Genomic DNA, 19,763 nt, shown 5'->3' with positions numbered 1-19,763 from the left:
AGGCAGGGATTTACCTAGCAAAGACTTATAGATGACCTGGAGCCAGTGGGTTTGGTGATGAATATGAAGCGAGGGCCAGCCAAAGAGAGCATACAGGTCGCAGTGGTGGGGCTTTAGAGACAAAACGAATGGCACTGTGATAGACTGCATCCAATTTGCTGAGTAGAGTGTTGGAAGATATTTTGTAAATGACATCGCCGAGGTCAAGGATCGTTAGGATAGTCAGTTTATGAGGGTATGTTTGGCAGCATGAGTGAAGGATGCTTTGTTGCGAAATAGGAAGACGATTCTAGATTACATTTTTTATTGGAGATGCTTAATGTGAGTATAGAAGGAGAGTTTACAGTCTAACCAGACACCTATGTATTTGTAGTTGTCCACATAAGCCAGAACCGTCCAGAGTAGTGATGCTGGACAGGCGGGCAGGTGCAGGCAGTGATCGGTTGAAGTGCATGCATTTAGTTTTACTTGCATTTAAGAGCAGTTGGAGGCCACGGAAGGAGAGTTGTATGGCATTGAAGTTAGTTAGTTAACACAGTGTCCGAAAAAGGGCACGAAGTATGCAGAATGGTGTCGCCTGGGTAAAGGTGGATCAGAGAATCACCAGTAGCAAGAGCGACATCATTGATGTATACAGAGAAAAGAGTCGGCCAGAGAATTGAACCCTGTGGCATCCCCATAGAGACGGCCAGAGGTCCGGACATCAAGACCTTCGGTTTGACACACTGATTTCTGTCTGAGAAGTAGTTGGTGAACCATGCATGGCAGTCATTTGAGATACCAAGGCTGTTGAGTCTGCCAATAAGAATGTGTTGATTGACAGAGTCGAAAGCCTTGGCCAGGTCGATGAATACGGCTACACAGTATTGTCTTTTATCGATGGCTGTTATGATATCGTTTAGGACCTTGAGCATGGCTGAGGTGCACCACTGACCAGTTTGGAAACCAGATTGCATAGTGGAGAAGGTACGGTGGGATTCGAAATAGTCGGTGATCTGTTTATTAACTTGGCTTTTGAAGATTTTTTGAAGATTTTAGAAAGGCAGGGCAGGATGAATATACGTCTATAACAGTTTGGGTCTAAGGTGTCTCCCCCTTTAAAGAGGGGGATGACCGCGGCAGCTTTCCAATCTTTGGGATCTCCGCCGATACGAAAGAGAGGTTGAACATGCTAGTAATAGGGGTTGCAACAATTGCGGCGGATAATTTTATAAAGAGAGGTGCCAGATTCTCTAGCCCAGCTGATTTGTAGGAGTCCAGATTTTGCAACTCTTTCAGAACATCAGCTATCTGGATTTGGGTGAAGGAGAAATGGGGGAGGCATGGGCAAGTTGCTGTGGGGGGTGCATGGCTGTTGACCGGGGTAGGGGTAGCCAGGTGGAAAGCATGGCCAGCCGTAGAAAAATGCTTCTTGAAATTCTCAATTATCGGGGATTTATCGGTGGTGACAGTGTTTCCTAGCCTCAGTGCAGTGAGCAGCTGGGAGGAGGTGCTCTTATTCTCTATGGACTTTACAATGTCCCAGAACTTTTGTGTAGTTTGTGCTACACAATGCATGTTTTCGTTTAAAAAAGCTAGCCTTTGCTTTCCTAACTGCCTGTGTATATTGGTTCCAATCTTCCCTGAAAAGTTGCATATCGCGGGTGCTATTCGATGCTAATGCAGAACGCCACAGGATGTTTTTGTGCTGGTAAAGGGCAGTCAGGTCTGAAGTGAACCAAGAGCTATATCTGTTCCTGGTTCTACACTTTTTGGATGGAGCATGCTTATTTAAGATGGTGAGGAAAGCAATTTTAAAGAATAACCAGGCATCCCATACTGATTAAATGAGGTCAATATCCTTCCAGTATATCCGGGCCAGGTCGATTAGAAAGGCCTGCTCGCTGAAGTGTTTTAGGTAGCGTTTGACAGTGATGAGGGGTGGTCATTTGACCGCAGACCCATTACGGATGCAGGTAATGAGGCAGAGATCTCTGAGATCCTGGTTGAAGACAGCAGAGGTGTATTTAGAGGGCCGGTTGGTCAGGATGATATCTATGAGGATGCCCGTGTTTACGGATTTGGGGTTGTACCTGGTAGGTTCATTGATATTTTGTGTGAGATTGAGGGCATCAAGCTTAGATTGTAGGACGGCCGGGGTGTTAAGCATGTTCCAGTTTAGGTCACCTAAAAGTACGAGCTCTGAAGATCGATGGGGGGCAATCAATTCACATATGGTATCCAGGGCACAGCTGGGGGCAGAAGGTGATCTATAACAAGTGGAAACGGCGAGAGACCTGTTTTGGAAAGGTGGATTTTTAGAATTAGAAGCTTGAATTGTTTGGGCACAGACTTGGATAGTGTGACAGAACTCTGCAGGCTATTTCTGCAGTAGATTTCAACTCCGCCCCCTTTGGCAGTTCTATCTTGATGAAAAATGTTGTAGTTGGGTGGAAATCTCAGGATTTTTGGTGGCCTCCCTAAGCCAGGATTCAGACATGGCTAGGACATTCGGGTTGGCAGGGTGTGCTAAAGAACTTAGGGAGGAGGCTTCTGATGTTAACATGCATGAAACCAAGGCTTTTACAGTTACAGAAGTCAACACATGAGAGAGCCTGGAGAATGGGAGTGGAGCTAGGCACTGCAAGGTCTGGATTAGCCTCTACATCCCCAGAGGAACAGAGGAGGAGGAGGATAAGGGTACGACTAAAGGCTATAAGAACTGGTCGTCTAGTGCATTCGGAACAGAGAGTAAAAGGAGCAGGTTTCTGGGCATGAAGGAATAGATTCAAGGCATATTGTACAGACAATGGTATGGTAGGATGTGAAAACCTAGGCATTGAGTGATGATGAGAGAGGTTTAGTCTCTAGTGATCATTTAATCTAGGTGAGGTCACCACATGTCTGGGAGGTGGAACAAAAGGGCTAGCTAAGGCATATTAACCAGGGCTGGAGGCTCTACAGTGAAATAAGACAATAATCACAAACCAAAACAGCAATAGACAAGGCATATTGACATTAGGGAGAGGCATACGTAGCCGAGTGATCATAGGGACCAGTGGGAAGCTAGGTGAGCTGGAGACACGGCGATTCAGACAGCTAGCGGGCCGGGGCTAGCAGGGGGATGTCGCGACGGATGAGTCTGTTGTAGCACCCTTGGACGATTACGTCAGCAGACCAGTCGTGATGGATCGGCAGGGCTCCGTGTAGGCAGTAAAAGGGTCCAGGCCAATTGGAAAAATAGGTATTGTAGCCCAAGAAATTGACTGATGGACCTCTTCAGGTAACAGTCCGATATGCTCTAGACCGCTAGCGGACCACGGCTAGCAGGCTAGCGGTTGGGCCTTCAGGGGACGTCGCAACGGAGGAGCCTGTTTAAACAAGTCGTGATGGATCGGCGGGGCTCCGTGTGGGCAGTCAAAGGGATCCAGGCAAATTTGGCAATATAGGTATTGTAGCCCAAGGAGTGGCTGATGGACCTCTTCAGCTAGCCGGGAGATGGGCCTAGCACGAGGCTAGTTCCAGGTTAACTGCTGCTTGCTTCGGGACAGAGACGTTAGCCAGGGGTAGCCACTCGGACAGCAGCTAGCTAGCTGCGATGGTCCAGGTGAAAAGGTTCAGAGCTTGCAGTAGGAATCCGGAGATGTGAAGAAAAAGCAGTCCGGTATGCTCTGGGTTGAATCACGCTGTGCAGACTGGCAGGAGTTGACGGGGCTATGGTTAGCTGATGACCGCTAGCACTTCTAGCAAGTAGTTCTGTTGGGGGTTCTAAAGTATTGAAAATAGCAGATCCATACCACATTGGATGAGGCGGGTTGCAGGAGAGTATGTTGAAATTGAGGTTCAAAATATAAAAATATATATCCGAAATATATACAAAGAAAAAATATATATACATGGGGCACGACAAGACAAAGACAAAGACATCTGAAGTGCTATGCCATCTTGGAAAATAATGAACGGGGTATGGTAGTAGGTGTCAGGCGCACCGATTTGGGCCTGACCTAGAAAACTGTTATACTTTTCATGGCTTCAGATGTGTCAGCATGATGAAAGGATGAAAAATGGCCACATGTATCTGAATTTTCTCAACTCTGCTCTGCTGTGACTAATTAGCTATACAACCTTCTCCTACATCACAGAGACTATATATACCTAGCTGTTCTCTGTATAGGCTAGACATGTACTGCACACTGAGTGTTGAAACTACACTTTCCTCTGATTTAGATAACAAGGTTACAGCCCCAGTCCACATATATCCCAACCTCTTATCAATCAATGGGATTGACGTGTAGAGGTGGTGTTGGTGCAGCGGAGGCCAGAGATGGTTGATATAGTTGCACAGCGTTAATACTACCAAGTCTCTCAGGCAGCAGTGCCATCACCTCTCACTACAATCTTAATAATAAATTGTTCCAAAAGGGTTCTTCGGCTGTCCCCATAGGCAAACACTTTTTGGTTCCAGGTAAAACCCTTAAAAGGGTTCTACCTGGAACCCAAAAGTGTTCTTCAAAGGGTTCTCCCATGGGGACAGCTGAAGATCTCTTATTGGTTCTAGATTGCACCTTTTTCTACGAGTGTAGAGTTAGATAATATGATTAAATATCCCTTACCAGACCTCAGAGACAAATATTACATAAAATCTTTCACCCCGGCTCACTAATACCAAGACTGGGTATAAAACAATTATTGTCAGTGAGCTCTTGCTGCAGCATAAAAATTGACCTTTCCATCAGCGTGCCTCATGTAATTTGTGGTTAGCAGAGGGGGTAGATTCCTGATTTAATCAGTCGGCGGGTTCTTGGAGCGTAGTCAGTTTATCAGCCTATGTACAAGCCTATACCAGTGAACTTGGCTCCATGGGAATTTAGTGAGTGGATAGCTGCCAGTGTATGGGAAGACAGTTTTGTGTCATTATTTAAGAGCGTTCTAAATGGCATCATTGTGTAATTCAATGAAATCCTACAAAAGAAATGTGTAGGCTATGCAGTCTTTGTTTGCAAACTAGGCTATTGCCTCCCTGTGCATACACACTTCTTATTCCAAAAACTGCTTCTAAAACTGGAAGTGTCTACAGTATGCCTGTGAAAGTCTATAACTGGATGTAGTAGTGGAGGGATTTTACAGTGAAATATTGCAGTATAGCAACTGAGCCTATTTATTCTCCCTGTAGATATAAACTCAGCAAAACAAGAAACATCCTCTCACTGTCAACTGCGTTTATTTTCAGCAAACCTTTTTTTTATTTTTTAAATATTTGTATGAACATAACAAGATTCAACAACTGAGCCATGAACTGAACAAGTTCCACAGACATGTGATTAACAGAAATGGAACAATGTGTCCCTGAACAAAGGGGGGGGGGGGGTCAAAATCAAAAGCAACTGTCAGTAACTGGTGTGGCCACCAGCTGCATTAAGCACTGCAGTGCATCTCCTCCTCGTGGACTGCACCGGATTTGACAGTTTTTGCTGTGAGATGTTACCCCACTCTTCCACCAAGGCACCTGCAAGTTCACAGACATTTCTGTGGGGAATGGCCCTAGACCTCACCCTCCAATCCAACAGGTCCCAGATGTGCTCAATGGGATTGAGATCCGGGCTTTTTGCTGGCCATGGCAGAACACTGACATTCCAGTCTTGCAGGAAATCACACACAGAATGAGCAGTATGGCTGGTGGCATTGTCATGCTGGAGGGTCATGTCAGGATGAGCCTGCAGGAAGGTTACCACATGAGGGAGGAGGATGTTTTCCCTGCAACGCACAGCATTCAGATTGCCTGAAATGACAAAAAGCTCAGTCCGATGATGCTGTGACACACTGCCCCAGACCATGACAGACCACCTCCAAATTGATCCCGCTCTAGAGTACAGACCTCGGTGTGACGCTCATTCCTTCGACGATAAACGCGAATCCAACCATCACCCCTGGTGAGACAAAACCGCGACATTGTTGCTGGTGATGTCTGGTGAGAACCTGCCTTACAACAGGCCTACAAGCCCTCAGTCCAGTCTCTCTCAGCCTATTGGGCACAGTCTGAGCACTGATGGAGGTATTGTGCATTCCTGGTGTATCTCATTCAGTTGTTGTTGCCATCCTGTACCTGTCCAGCAGGTGTGATTTTCGGATGTACCGATCCTGTGCAGGTGTTGTTACACGTGGTCTGCCACAGCAAGGACAATCAGCTGTCCGTCCTGTCTCCCTGTAGCGCTGTCTTAGGCGTCTAACAGTACGGATATTACAATGTATTGCCCTGGCCACATCTGCAGTCCCCATGCCCCCTTGCAGCATGCCTAAGGCACATTCACACAGATGAGCAGGGACCCTGGGCATCTTGATTTTGGTGTTTTTCAGAGTCAGTAGAAAGGCCTCTTTAGTGTCCTAAGTTTTCATACCTCTGACCTTAATTGTCTACAGTCTGTAGGGTGTTAGTGTATTAATGACCGTTCCACAGGTGCATGTTCATTAATTGTTTATGGTTCATTGAACAAGCAAGGAAACAGTGTTAAAATCCTTTACAATGAAGATCTATGAGGTTATTTGTATTTTTACGAATTGTCTTTGGAAGACAGGGTCCGTAAAAAGGGATGTTTCTGTTTTTAGCATTTCCCTTATGTGAAATTCTATGAAGTAAAGGCGTACCAAGCACAATAACTCATTCTTACACAAAGAGTGACAAAAAACTCACCATATGGAAAAAGTGGACAGCAGACACACAGGCTGCTTGCATATCGTGAAATCAGATCATGCTCTGCATGCATTCTGCAACCAGGCCCCTGGTGATATATTACCAAAGTGGATAGTTCCATATATTTATTTATCTATTTATCTGTTTGGGGTTTTTCCCTCATGGCTCTTTTTATCCTTTCATCTCTTTGATAATGCAGGGCCTAGGGTAAGCATCAGTCATGAGCTGTACTCCCATTACCCTGCTAGTGAATAAAGGCACCATAGCGAAAGATAAATGAATGCTACTCTCTCACTGCAGGCAGCGTGTTCTGTGAGTGAGAGCAGTATTCTGGGCCAGTGTAAATGCTTGCGCCAGCCCAACCTTCCTGAGAAAGCCAAGGTTATCATCACAGTAGTTCCACCAACTTCCACTGAATGATATCGGCCTTGGATTCTTATGTACTGTATATTACACCTACTGCGTACTACGCAATAACATTTATTCTTGTGTCGTAGCCTATTACATTGTGTTTTGGAGTGTCCTAAGAGGACAATAAAGTCCACTACTTAATGTACATGTTGTAAATGTGGTGCTTTATGAGTCTTGGACACCCTCCATATGATTCTGTAGCAAACAGGGTTGCTGCTTGTACCCTCTTCAGGCATGGGAGGCGGTGTGGAGGTGAACACTGTCTTTGCTAATTGCTCTCTGCTAAGGGATCACACTCACTGCCAAGAATTAAGAGCAGCGTGTGTGTGTGTGTGTGTGTTTAACTATACTTGTGGGGACCAGAGGGTTAGTTTTAGGGTTAGGGTTAGGAGCTTGGGTTAGGGTTAAGGTTAGATTTCCGGTTTACAGTAAGGGTACGGGTTAGAGTTAGCTTTAGGGTTAGGGGTTAGCTAAAATAGGATTTTGAACGTGACTGAATTGTTTGTCCCCACAAGGTTCGTTGTATAAGACTGTGTGTGTGTGTGTGCGTCTGAAGGGTTGAAGGTGGAGGCAATAAAAACCATACACTGAGGAATGTATCAAATACAGCTTTGTGGTTGTAACTGCCAACAGTTGCTGGCTTTATTCTTCATTCAGGACATTTTTCCTCAGTGTCTGTAGAGAAAATAGCATTCTGCCAAAGAGCAAACACTTGAATTCATAATAGGATAACTGAGTTGGCTGGCCAGTTGTGTTGTTATACAGATGATGCAAGCCAGCTCCAACAGCGTTGGTGCTGTCAAGGGATTCACAGCTTTTCTTTAATGGTTTGTTATCCATCATTCACTTTCATCCTTACAGAACCACCCTCAGCATCAGCACCACAGCTGTCTGGAAACATGGAGGCTTGGGTGCATCCCAATAATCTCTCCTTCCTCCTGATGTGTGCACTTGTTCATTACTCCCCCAAAATGTAAAAGCATTGGATTGATGAAGGCATGTGCTAGAGGGAGTTTCCATAGACCAGCATTTTTTTTTAATGCATGAGGGCAAGTGAATAACAAGCGATTATTGCAATTCAGCCCATGTTCTTAAGAAGTGGTGTATTGATATGAATGGAGAAGTCATACTCTGGTTGCTATATTTATGAGATTCTATCAGATCCATTTTAAAGCTAATGGGGGGGGGGGGGGGGGGTTTACACCTCTCTCAAACGACCTTCCACACCACTTGACTTGTTTAAGACTGTAAAAAGCCATGTGCCAGGCACGCAGGCACAACCACGAAATATTCAGATGACACGTCAACAAGGAACAACAGATTTAATTTGCAATGATGCAACTCGGTGTAGCACAACTAATCTGGATAGAGCTGGATTAACCCGTTTGTGTGTTCACACATTGCATTGGCTTTGTTCTGCTAGGCTACGAAGGGGGATACATCAGTATCAAAATGTCAAGGCAGTTAGAAACACTGTTCTTCTTGTTCTCAACGTTTTACATCAGAGTTGACACAGCATTTTTATAGAGATCAGTATCATATGATACCCCAATGATTTAGCCTAGCTAAAAGAGTGTGGATTTTCTTTGCATCAACATAGGCTGCATGTGATATGTCACAACAACAATGATGCATGATTTGTTTTTAGATAACGATGTACGCTGCGAGTCGGGAAGCAAGTTCAGGGAGTGAATACATTTAATAAATAAACAAACACGTAACAAACAGCGCACTGACATGGAACAGAAACAGAAACAACGACGACTGGGGAAGAAACCAAAAGGAGTGACACATGTAGGGCAGGTAATCAAGGAGGTGATGGAGTCCAGGTGAATGTCATGATCTGCCTAGCGCTGGTGACAGGTGTGCGCCGTAACGAGCAGCCTGGTGACCTAGAGGCCGGAGAGGGAGCACACATGACAGTACCCCCTCCCTGAAACCCGGCTCTGTCTGGGTGGAGGACACCGACCAAGATGACGATCCCGGGGATCAGGAGCGGACTGGTCACCTCTGCTAAGGCGCGGGAACCTGTCGAATCCGGCTGAGGCACGGGAGTATGACGACCTAGAGCGCCGGAGAGAGAGCATACATGACAGTACCCCCTCCCCAGCGCGTTCAGCTCCAGCCGCAGGACACCAACCACAGGGACGATCCCGGGCATCCGGAGCGGACCGGTCGCCTCCGCTGAGGCGCAGAAACCTGATGAACCACCTGAGGAGAGAACCTGATGAGCCGGCTGAGACCTCCCCGTTTGCCTCGGCTGAGGCACGGGAACCTGTTCACCCAGCTTCAGCATGGGAGCCTATCGAACCCACTCCAAACCGGCTGAAGCCTCCCAGGTAGGTCCGGCTCCAACACCCGGACTCGACATCACCCCAGACAAAAAAAAATAATACACTCCCCGATGCTTCCCTTTGTTGAGGCGTCATTCTGTAACGATGTACACTGCAAATTGGGAAGCAATTTCAGGCACTGAATACATTTAATAAATAAATGTAACACAAACAGCACACCGACATGGAACGAAAGCAGAAACAATGACAACTGGGGAAGAAACCAAAGGGAGTGACACATTAAGGGCAGGTAATCAACGAAGTGATGGAGTCCAGGTGAATGTCATTATGCTCCTAATGCTGGTGACAGGTGTGCGCCCTAACGAGCTGCCTGGTGACCTAGAGGCAGGAGAGCTGTATCAGCTGTACATCAGAGACTTTCCCATTCAGGATTTGTATGAATTAGTAATGTCTACACAACAAACAGATTATTTTTTAACCTCTGAACACTAAAATGGCATAGTGATAGATTTATGCAGCTATGTGAGATTTTTTTTAAATAATTCTGCCAGTCTGCTTTTGATTTAAGTGAATGCAAAAACAGTCGGGTATGCAGGCTACTTGTACACTAAGGGTGGGTTGCACCAACATGGATTAACTCTTAAACTGGGTTAAATCAAGGTTTATCTATTAATCGTGTTGCACCAAATGTTGAACAAAGTTTTAAATGAATCCTAGTTCAATTAAATCGTTCCTCTAATCTAAATGTAGTTTTCACTTCATTAATTTTAAGCCTGTTGCTCAAAGAATGTAAAAAATATATATATACATTTACATTGGAGATTAATTCTAAACTGCCACTTGAGGTGGTTTAACTGATCAAATGGCAGCATATCTTCTGTGGAGAGACCAAAACAACAGAGTTCCTCTGAGAATAATTAGAGACAGGTTGAATCCTGTTGAGTTTATGATAATTAACTCATTATTAGTAGGCTATTTACGTGCCCATTTTGTACAACAATTGAATTGGGGCTTATGATATGTCCAGCCTTGGTACGAATGCTGATGTTATGCAACATGCTGTAACGAGCCTGATAATGGTAACATTGTAGTGTAGTATCAATCAAATGTATTAATAAAGCCCTTCTTACATCAGCTGATGTCACAAAGTGCTGTACATAAACCCAGCCTAAAACCACAAACAATGCAGGTGTAGAAGCACGGTGGCTAGGAAAAACTCCCTAGAAAGGCCAGAACCTAGGAAGAAACCTAGAGAGGAACCAGGCTATGAGGGTTGGCCAGTCCTCTTCTGCCTGTGCCGGGTGGAGATCATAACAGAACATGGCCAAGATGTTCAAATGTTCATAGATGACCAGCAGGGTCAAATAGTAATAATCACAGTGGTTGTCGAGGGTGCAGGTCAGCACCTCAGGGGGGAGAGAGAGCGAGAGAGCGATAAAGAGAGAGAGAGAGAGAGAGTGAGAGAGAGAGAGAGAGAGAACTTAAATTCACACAGGACACTGGATAAGACAGGAGAAATACTCCAGATATACCCTAGCCCCCTACACATAAACTAGGATGTAACCCCACTCACTTTGCAAAGCACAGCCCCCAGGTTACCATCCTGAAACAAAGCCGAGTATAGCTTACTGAATATTGATGGGTCAAGTTGTCCGTCATCATCACAGGGGTTATGGAGAGGGGAAAACTGCTGGGGAATCATCTTCTCTTTAATCCAGTATTTTTATCCTCCAGTTCATTACTGAATTCCTCCATCAGCTCCGACAAGAGTTTTTTTCATAAGCGGAGAAATATGAACTTATTTGACGTGCCATGGTCATGTGGTTAGCGGACAAATAATAAAATGGCAAAATAATATTAAGTAATGACAATAATTAATAATATTGTATGCTAGCTAGCTTGGTTTATAAACTAGCTAGCTACAGTAGCTAACGTTAACTAACACATTTATTTTCTGTTTAGCATTGGCAAATTTCAAATCAGCTATCACATGAGAACCTTTCAAGATGGCGATGCAGTAGTTCAAACATCACATTGTTATTATTTTATCAAGGAACAGCAACATTTGTGGCCTCATTTGTCAAGTAGGCTAGCTACTTCGTTTCAACTCACAAAATACTTCATATATATATATTTTTTTTTCACCTTCATTTAACCAGGTAGGCTAGTTGAGAACAAGTTCTCATTTACAACTGCGACCTGGCCAAGTAAAGCATAACAGTGTGAACAGACAACACAGAGTTACACATGGAGTAAACAATTAACAAGTCAATAACACAGTAGAAAAAAAAGAAAGTCTATATACATTGTGTGCAAAAGGCATGAGGAGGTAGGCGAATAATAAACATTTTGCAGATTAACACTGGAGTGATAAATGATCAGATGATCATGTACAGGTAGAGATACTGGTGTGCAAAAGAGCAGAAAAGTAAATAAATAAACACTATGGGGATGAGGTAGGTAAAATTGGGTGGGCTATTTACCGATAGACTATGTACAGCTGCAGCGATCGGTTAGCTGCTCAGATAGCAGATGTTTGAAGTTGGTGAGGGAGATAAAAGTCTCCAACTTCAGCGATTTTTGCAATTCGTTCCAGTCACAGGGAGCAGAGAATTGGAGCGAAAGGCGGCCAAATTAGGTGTTGGCTTTAGGGATGATCAGTGAGATACACCTGCTGGAGCGCGGGCTACGGGTGGGTGTTGCCATCGTGACCAGTGAACTGAGATAAGGCGGAGCTTTACCTAGCATGGACTTGTAGATGACCTGGAGCCAGTGGGTCTGGCGACGAATATGTAGCGAATGCCAGCCGACTAGAGCATACAGGTCGCAGTGGTGGGTGGTGTAAGGTGCTTTAGTAACAAAACGGATGGCACTGTGATAAACTGCATCCAGTTTGCTGAGTAGAGTATTTGAAGCTATTTTACAGATGACATCGCCGAAGTCGAGGATTGGTAGGATAGTCAGTTTGGCGGCGTGAGTGAAGGAGGCTTTGTTGCGGAATAGAAAGCCGACTCTAGATTTGATTTTAGATTGGAGATGTTTGATATGAGTCTGGAAGGAGAGTTTACAGTCTAGCCAGACACCTAGGTACTTATAGATGTCCACATATTCTAGGTCGGAACCATCCAGGGGGGTGATGCTAGTCGGGCGTGCGGGTGCAGGCAGCGAACGGTTGAAAAGCATGCATTTGGTTTTACTAGCGTTTAAGAGCAGTTGGAGGCCACGGAAGGAGTGTTGTATGGCATTGAAGCTCGTTTGGAGGTTAGATAGCACAGTGTCCAAGGAAGGGCCGGAAGTATACAGAATGGTGTCGTCTGCGTAGAGGTGGATCGGGGAATCGCCCGCAGCAAGAGCAACATCATTGATATATACAGAGAAAAGTCAGCCCAAGAATTGAACCCTGTGGCACCCCCATAGAGATTGCCAGAGGACCGGACATCATGCCCTCCGATTTGACACACTGAACTCTGTCTGCAAAGTAGTTGGTGAACCAGGCATGGCAGTCATTAGAAAAACCGAGGCTACTGAGTCTGCCGATAAGAATATGGTGTTTGACAGAGTCGAAAGCCTTGGCCAGGTCGATGAAGACGGCTGCACAGTACTGTCTTTTATCGGTTATGATAACGTTTAGTACCTTGAGCGTGGCTGAGGTGCACCCGTGACCGGCTCGGAAACCAGATTGCATAGCGGAGAAGGTACGGTGGGATTCGAGATGGTCAGTGACCTGTTTGTTGACTTGGCTTTCGAAGACCTTAGATAGATATTGGTGTAACATGTCACTAATCATAGTTTAACAGATCCAGATTCAAAATTAAGAGGTGCAACACATCTCTGATTAATTATAAACCTAGATTCACAAATCCTAGATTTGCTCTAATCCTAGATTAATTTAAACCATGTTGGTGCAACACACCCTAACATTCTGTAGATTTATACAGAAGGTACAGTACCCCTCTGGTAAACTTATTTTTAAGTTATGGTTAAGTTACTACCATTAGAAATGCTCATGGAAAATAAGGGGCAATTTTTGTTTCTCTCCTGAAGTGACTGAACTAGAATTGACCTCAACCCCAGGGGTTGCAACCAACATTATTTTCCAATCGTTTCATTCGGAACAGAACCACTATACATTTTTTCCCTTTACACTGTTCCGACCAGCAGAATAAAGTGCTGAGCCAGAACGAACCCCCCAAAAGTATTTGTTATATCGTTCCTATCTGTTCCTTTTTAACCTGTAAAATCAAGTTGTTTACCTTTAGCTTATTAAGTTACTTCACCAATCAGTGCAGTCAGAGCAGCTAATCTAGTTGATTACATGTATGATGGACTATGGCGCAAGATGCGACTGCAATTTTGCGGGTGGGGAGAGCACAAGAGAGAGCTTTGTTCTGTTTTGTTGTGGGACTAGAAGAAAAAAAAATATAATGTAAAATAACGCTATTAACCGGTTCCCATGCTTTTAACATAATGATTCTGTTCCGGAACAGTATAGATCATTTTCCTTCCAGGTTCCGTTTCTGTTCACTGAAAAATGTCCTTATTTTCCGGGTATTTGGTTCTGTTCCCTGAACCGGTTCCAACACATGGTCAACCATGGTGGTGAAATCCATGGGTATAGTTTTCTATGTTCAAATGAGTATTGTTATATCTGTGTGTAAAATTTCTGTAATTTCCTTCCCAGCTGCACTCCAACTCAGACAAAGGAGACGGCTCCGTCAGATACTTGCTGACGGGAGAGGGCGCTGGCACTATATTTGTCATCAATGAGGTCACAGGGGACATCCATGCCAGCAAGAGCCTGGACCGGGAGAAGAAGGGCCATTATGTCTTACATGCCCAGGCCATCGATCGTTACACCAATAGATCTCTAGAGCCTGAGTCCGAATTCATTATCAAGGTTCAGGATGTCAACGACAATGCACCCAAGTTTCCAGATGGCCCATTTGCTGCTGCTGTTCCCGAGATGGCCGATGTTGGTAAGGCAGAATACTGACAACATATTTTTGAAATGCTGGGTGCACCTGGCTGTAGGGAGCTGGCTTTGTACCCTGACTGTGAGAGCAGTCACATCATTAGCTGGGTCATCAGTATTGCTACAGATCCCTACTGCATCCAGAGGCAGTCAGGCATTAATGCACAACTCTGTAAATGGATTTTGACAGTCCTGATAAATGGGTTTGGATTAATTGGGAGATAACAAATTTCGGCCTCACTTTATGCGATACAGAAACACTCTGTGGTATTTTTAGATTTGCATGTAGTTTTACTATAAGAAAACCACGACAATATAGTGAGTTGTGCTACAGTATGCCATTGTAGTTTTTACAGTGATCATGGCACGTTGTACTTGTACAGTCTGTGAGTTCGTGTGGTCGTAGTTAAATGGGTTGTGTTTGGAAATACACTACTGATATAACCTTTCCTTCCATGCAGGCACATCAGTGTTTCAGCTCACAGCTACAGACGCAGACGACCCCACCTATGGGAACAGTGCCAAGATTGTGTATAGCATACTACAGGGACAGCCTTACTTCTCTGTAGATCCCAAAACCGGTGAGACGCCTGCCTTCTACTTAACATTCACTGCAATATAACGCTGCATGTGTGAATTGCTTCTGCCAAGTGAAAATAGCTTTGTTCTACAGTATAGGTTTTATTAGATGTTGATTGTTGTAATCAGGCTGTTAAACTGTGAAAAGGGCCAAAGTGCCTCATGATGATGTTTAATGACACAGCTGATTACAGAGGCAATACGCTCAAATTGGGTCTAGTTTTAGAGAAGGCTGCAGTACTATATGTGTTCAATAAATTACATAGTCGAGGGAAAAAGACAGCAATAGTGTTCCTCTGTCTTAAAAAGAGATACCTGCCAACTGTTCTGTATTCTAGAATTCTTAATCCCCCTCCCGCTCATTGTATAAAGGCTCTCAGACATTTTGTTCTTTGCTTTGAAGACATAAGAGAAATAAAAAAGCCTTGAATAACTTTGACAAAACATCCACCCTTGACAAATACACAACATTACCAAAAGTATATGGACACCTGCTCGTTGAACATGTTATTCCAAAATCATGGGCATTAATATTGGTCCCAACTTTGCTGCTATAACATCATCTAGGCTTTCCACTAGATGTTGTAACGTTGCTGCGGGGACTTGCTTCCATTCAGCCACGAGAGGATTAGTGAGGTTGGGCGCTGATGTTGGGCGATTAGGCCTGACTTGCAGTTGGCATTCCAATTCACCCCAAAGGTGTTCGATAGGGTTGAAGTCAGGGCTCTGTGCAGGCCAGTCAAGTTCTTCCACACCGATCTCAAAAAAATATTTCTGTATGGACCTCGCATTGTGAACATTGTCATGCTGAAACAGGAAAGGGCCTTCCCCAAACTGTTGCCAAAACATTGGAAGCACAGAATTGTCTTCAATGTCAGTGTATGCTTCAGTAAGGCCATTCTACTGCCACTGTTTGTCTATGGAGATTGCATGGTTGTGTTTGCGATTGTATACACCTGTCAGCAATGGGTGTGGCTGAAATAGCCAAAACCACTCATTTGAAGGAGTGTCCACAAAGTTTTGTACATAGTGTACATATTCTGTGAGGATGCTTTTCAAAGGATTCCAGTCAATGTAATATTAAAACGTTTTATTTCACCTTTATTTTATCAGGTAGACATACTGAGATCAATGTTTATTTTACAGATGAGCCCTGAATTACAGATAATACAGAAATACACACATCTAAATACAAATACGAAATGCAAGCAAAAATACAAACAAACACATTCGTCACTAATACGATCCTCAATCAGCTTTCTGAATTGCCCTAGAGGCACCAAAACATCAAATTGAAGAACATTTTGAAGATTGTTCCACAAATACGGTGTAAAAAAACTAAAAGCTGATTTACCTAACTTAGTGGAGACCAAAGGAATTGAATCCCTAAGACTGTGTAATAACAATAGTTAGATTAGAAATTGCTAAATGTTTATGTGTCTGTAGTGTGTGTCTGTACGCAGTACATCCTGATCCTGGGTCCCATGTGGCTCAGTTGGTAGTGCATTGCTCTTGCAATGAAAGGATTGTGGGTTTGATTCACATGTGGGGCCAGTATGAAACATTGATGCACTTACTACTTTAAGATGCTCTGGATAAGTGTGTGTTACAGTGATATGCACACCTAAAGAGAACAAGGAATACATATAGACATAAGTTATTTTCTTTGCTTCAACAGCCAATGTGTGTTGAGAAGGCAGAGTGAATCTGGCAGTGAGACTGTATTATATGCCATCTGTCAATACTCAAGATGATAGTCCCAGCCATGTTCCCGTCACATATGCTCAAGTGCTATTGACACCCATCAACCCCATGTGCCATGAATGTAACCAAGCACTGGTATTACCACTATGATGGGTCTAGTTTTGTCATTGTATCATCTTAAAAGTATGTTTTATCGATGTCCATGTTGCACTGCTTAGCTACTTGAGTGAGTGGTTCTGATTTGGTTTGAGGCATAGATGTGAAGTAGCCTGGCTGGATTGTGGCCATGCCAGCTTCAGTGCATACTGGGCCATAGCCATGGCAATGCCAGCTGTTCCTGCCTCTCTCCAGCAGCTTATTGGGGCCCCATCAGCAGGAGACCCGGTCACTCAGCCCATAATCAGAGCAGAATCAGAGCTGCCTCTACACTACAATCATCTGTCTGTGATCAGGGAGTGAGGTGTTCAGCTCCTGACCAGTGATCATCACTGACATGCAGAAAAGCACACATGCACACCTATGTATGCATGCACACACACACACACACACACACACACACACACACACACACACACACACATTTACAGAAATGCTTCCTTTTCAGACATAGCTAATCATAACCATTACAAAAAGCAATATTTGGACGTAGTGAGCATGCAAATGAAACATGAAGCCTTTCTTATGTATAATCGACCGTTATACAGCTGTAAAAAGCTAGATTGTTAGCATAGTCAATCTGACATGGATTAGGAGGTTGAATAAAAGGCCTGAGAGGATATGATACTAAAACAGCATGAACAGTTTACCTGTATCTTCCAATAGACAACAAAAGTCTGGCAGGTAATATTGACTGGTGTAAATAAAGGACCCAGAGGAACATTTCACAATAAGACCTGCATTTAATGGCATTGATTACCCATCCCTGGTCTGACTAACATAATTACAGTAAACTACCGGTGTTTCCTCCATTATACTCCTGTTATATAGTTATATAGACAGCAGTGGTGGAAAAAGTATCCAATGGTCATTCTTGAGTAAAAATATAGATACCTTAATAGAAAGTTACTCAAGTAAAAGTCTAAGTCACACAGTAAAATATTACTTGAGTAAAAGTATTTGGTTCTAAATATACTTAAGCATCAAAACTAAATGTAATTGCTAAAATATACTTAAGTATTAAAAGTTAAAGAAGTATAAATAATTTCAAATTCCTTCTATTAAGCAAAGCAGGCCGCACCATTTTACTGTTTTGAAAATGTATGGATTGCCAGGGGCACACTCTAACACTCAGACATCATTTACAAAATATGTTTTTGTGTTTAGTCAGTCTCCCACCAGATCAGAGGCAGAAGGGATGACCATGTGTTGTCTTGATGCGTGAATTAGACCATTTTTCTGTCGTGGTAAGCATTGAAAATGTAATGAGTACTTTTGGGTGTCAGGTAAAATGTATGGAGTAAAAAGTATATTATTTTCTTTAAGAATGTAGTGAAGTAAAAATAAATGTCAAAAATATAAATAGTCAAATAAATTACAGATACCCCAAAAAATGACTTTAGTAGTACTTTACACCACTGGTAGACAGTAAGGAGGACAGCAACTTTCCCGTTTGCCTTTTAAGTAGGATAGGTTTTTTGTTTGTTTTCACGCAGTCAGGGGATACCGTCCATTCCACGTACTGAAAGGCTGATACGTGTGTACATTTTAAAGTGAGCAGGGATTATACAACTTTTAACTTTTGATCAATTGAAGGAATTGCCAGCTGTTCTTTTGGATTTGATTGATATTTACATTTTCACTGTCAGTCTTCTCTAATAATATGTAGTTCAGGGAAAATGAGGGAAAATGACTGGGGAATCCCAAGGTCAATTGGAAAGCAAACAGCACAACAACATGGCCCTAACAGCCTTTTATCCCTTGTCACAGTGGCACTACATTATTCCTAGTGATGGGGGGGGGGGGGGAATAAGCACATTTACATGTCGTAATAATATTTATTATGATATATCGTATCATATCGTTTTGACAATATCGCAATATTATTTTTGCGCTAGTACCTGCACCAAAACTTATTTTTCCTTCATAGCTTGTTCTCCAACTTATTTTTAAAAGGGAGCCAGGACTCCCGGGTGGCGCAGTGGTCTAGCTGTGCCACCAGAGACTCTGGGTTCGCGCCGAGGCTCTGTTGCAGCTGGTCGTGACCAGGAGGTCCGTGGGGAGACACACAATTGGCCTAGCATCGTCCGGGTTAGGGAGGGTTTGGCTGGTAGGGATGTCCTTGTCTCATTGCGCACTAGCGACTCCTGTGGCGGACCGGGCGCAGTGCACGCTAACCAGGTCGCCAGGTGCACAGTGTTATCTCCAACACATTGGTGCAGCTGGCTTCTGGGTTGGATGCACGCTGTGTTAAGAAGCAGTGCGGCTTGGTTGGGTTGTGTTTCGGAGGACGCATGGCATTCGACCTTTGTCTCTCCCGAGCCCGTACAGGAGTTTTAGCGATGAGACAAGATAATAACTACTAACAATTGGATACCACGAAAAGGGGGTAACATTCAACAACAAAAAATAGGGAGCCAGTTTGTTTTCAGCACTTTTATTTCCGTGACTGATCAAAATGAATTTTCTCATGGCCCTCTCTTGTCCCTCTACAGCAGACATATGGTGAGTGATATGTTTGGACCATGGAATCGCATATAAACTCACAGTATTGTATTACAATACAATATCTCAAATTCTGAGAATCGCAATACATATTGTATTGGCACCGAATCGTTGATCATATCATATCATATCATGAGGTCCCTGGCAATTCCCAGCACTAATTGTTCCCATATAATGAGAATGGAAGCTGAACAAATTGGTTCTATGGTAATGCCTTACCCTGGACAGTATGAGAATGAAGAGAGACCGGAGTATAATCCATTTGCTGAATTCTGTTATTTGGTCGGGCTAAATTCAGTGTATTCATGTTCAGACAATTTTTTTTCTTCTTCCACTGGCTGAATACTGAGAGGCTTTTAAGCATTATTGTGGTTTTGGTGTGTTGACAGCTGAACTTACTTGTCCAGGCAGGTGGTTTGTGGCCACAATGTGTTTGGTGCAATCTCTGTGACATTCTCTGGGGCGGAACACTTCT

The 19,763-nt window shown here is 43.7% G+C and overlaps 1 protein-coding gene across 1 annotated transcript in view; it reads left to right on the top strand.

The window, feature by feature from the left end:
* Positions 1 to 19,763, top strand: part of LOC110508701 (cadherin-18-like) — an 81,875-nt gene that overhangs the window by 40,653 nt on the left and 21,459 nt on the right. The window contains exons 3-4 of the mRNA XM_021589429.2: positions 14,054 to 14,348; positions 14,806 to 14,925. Of these exons, the coding sequence (XP_021445104.2) occupies positions 14,054 to 14,348; positions 14,806 to 14,925 (415 nt within the window). The remainder of the gene's footprint in view (positions 1 to 14,053; positions 14,349 to 14,805; positions 14,926 to 19,763) is intronic.

The sequence above is a fragment of the Oncorhynchus mykiss genome, chromosome 28 (assembly GCF_013265735.2).
Source record: "Oncorhynchus mykiss isolate Arlee chromosome 28, USDA_OmykA_1.1, whole genome shotgun sequence".
In the NCBI taxonomy this organism is placed as follows: Eukaryota; Metazoa; Chordata; class Actinopteri; order Salmoniformes; family Salmonidae; genus Oncorhynchus; species Oncorhynchus mykiss.
Note: the sequence above shows the minus strand (reverse complement) of the source record. Positions and strands in the feature narration are given on the sequence as shown.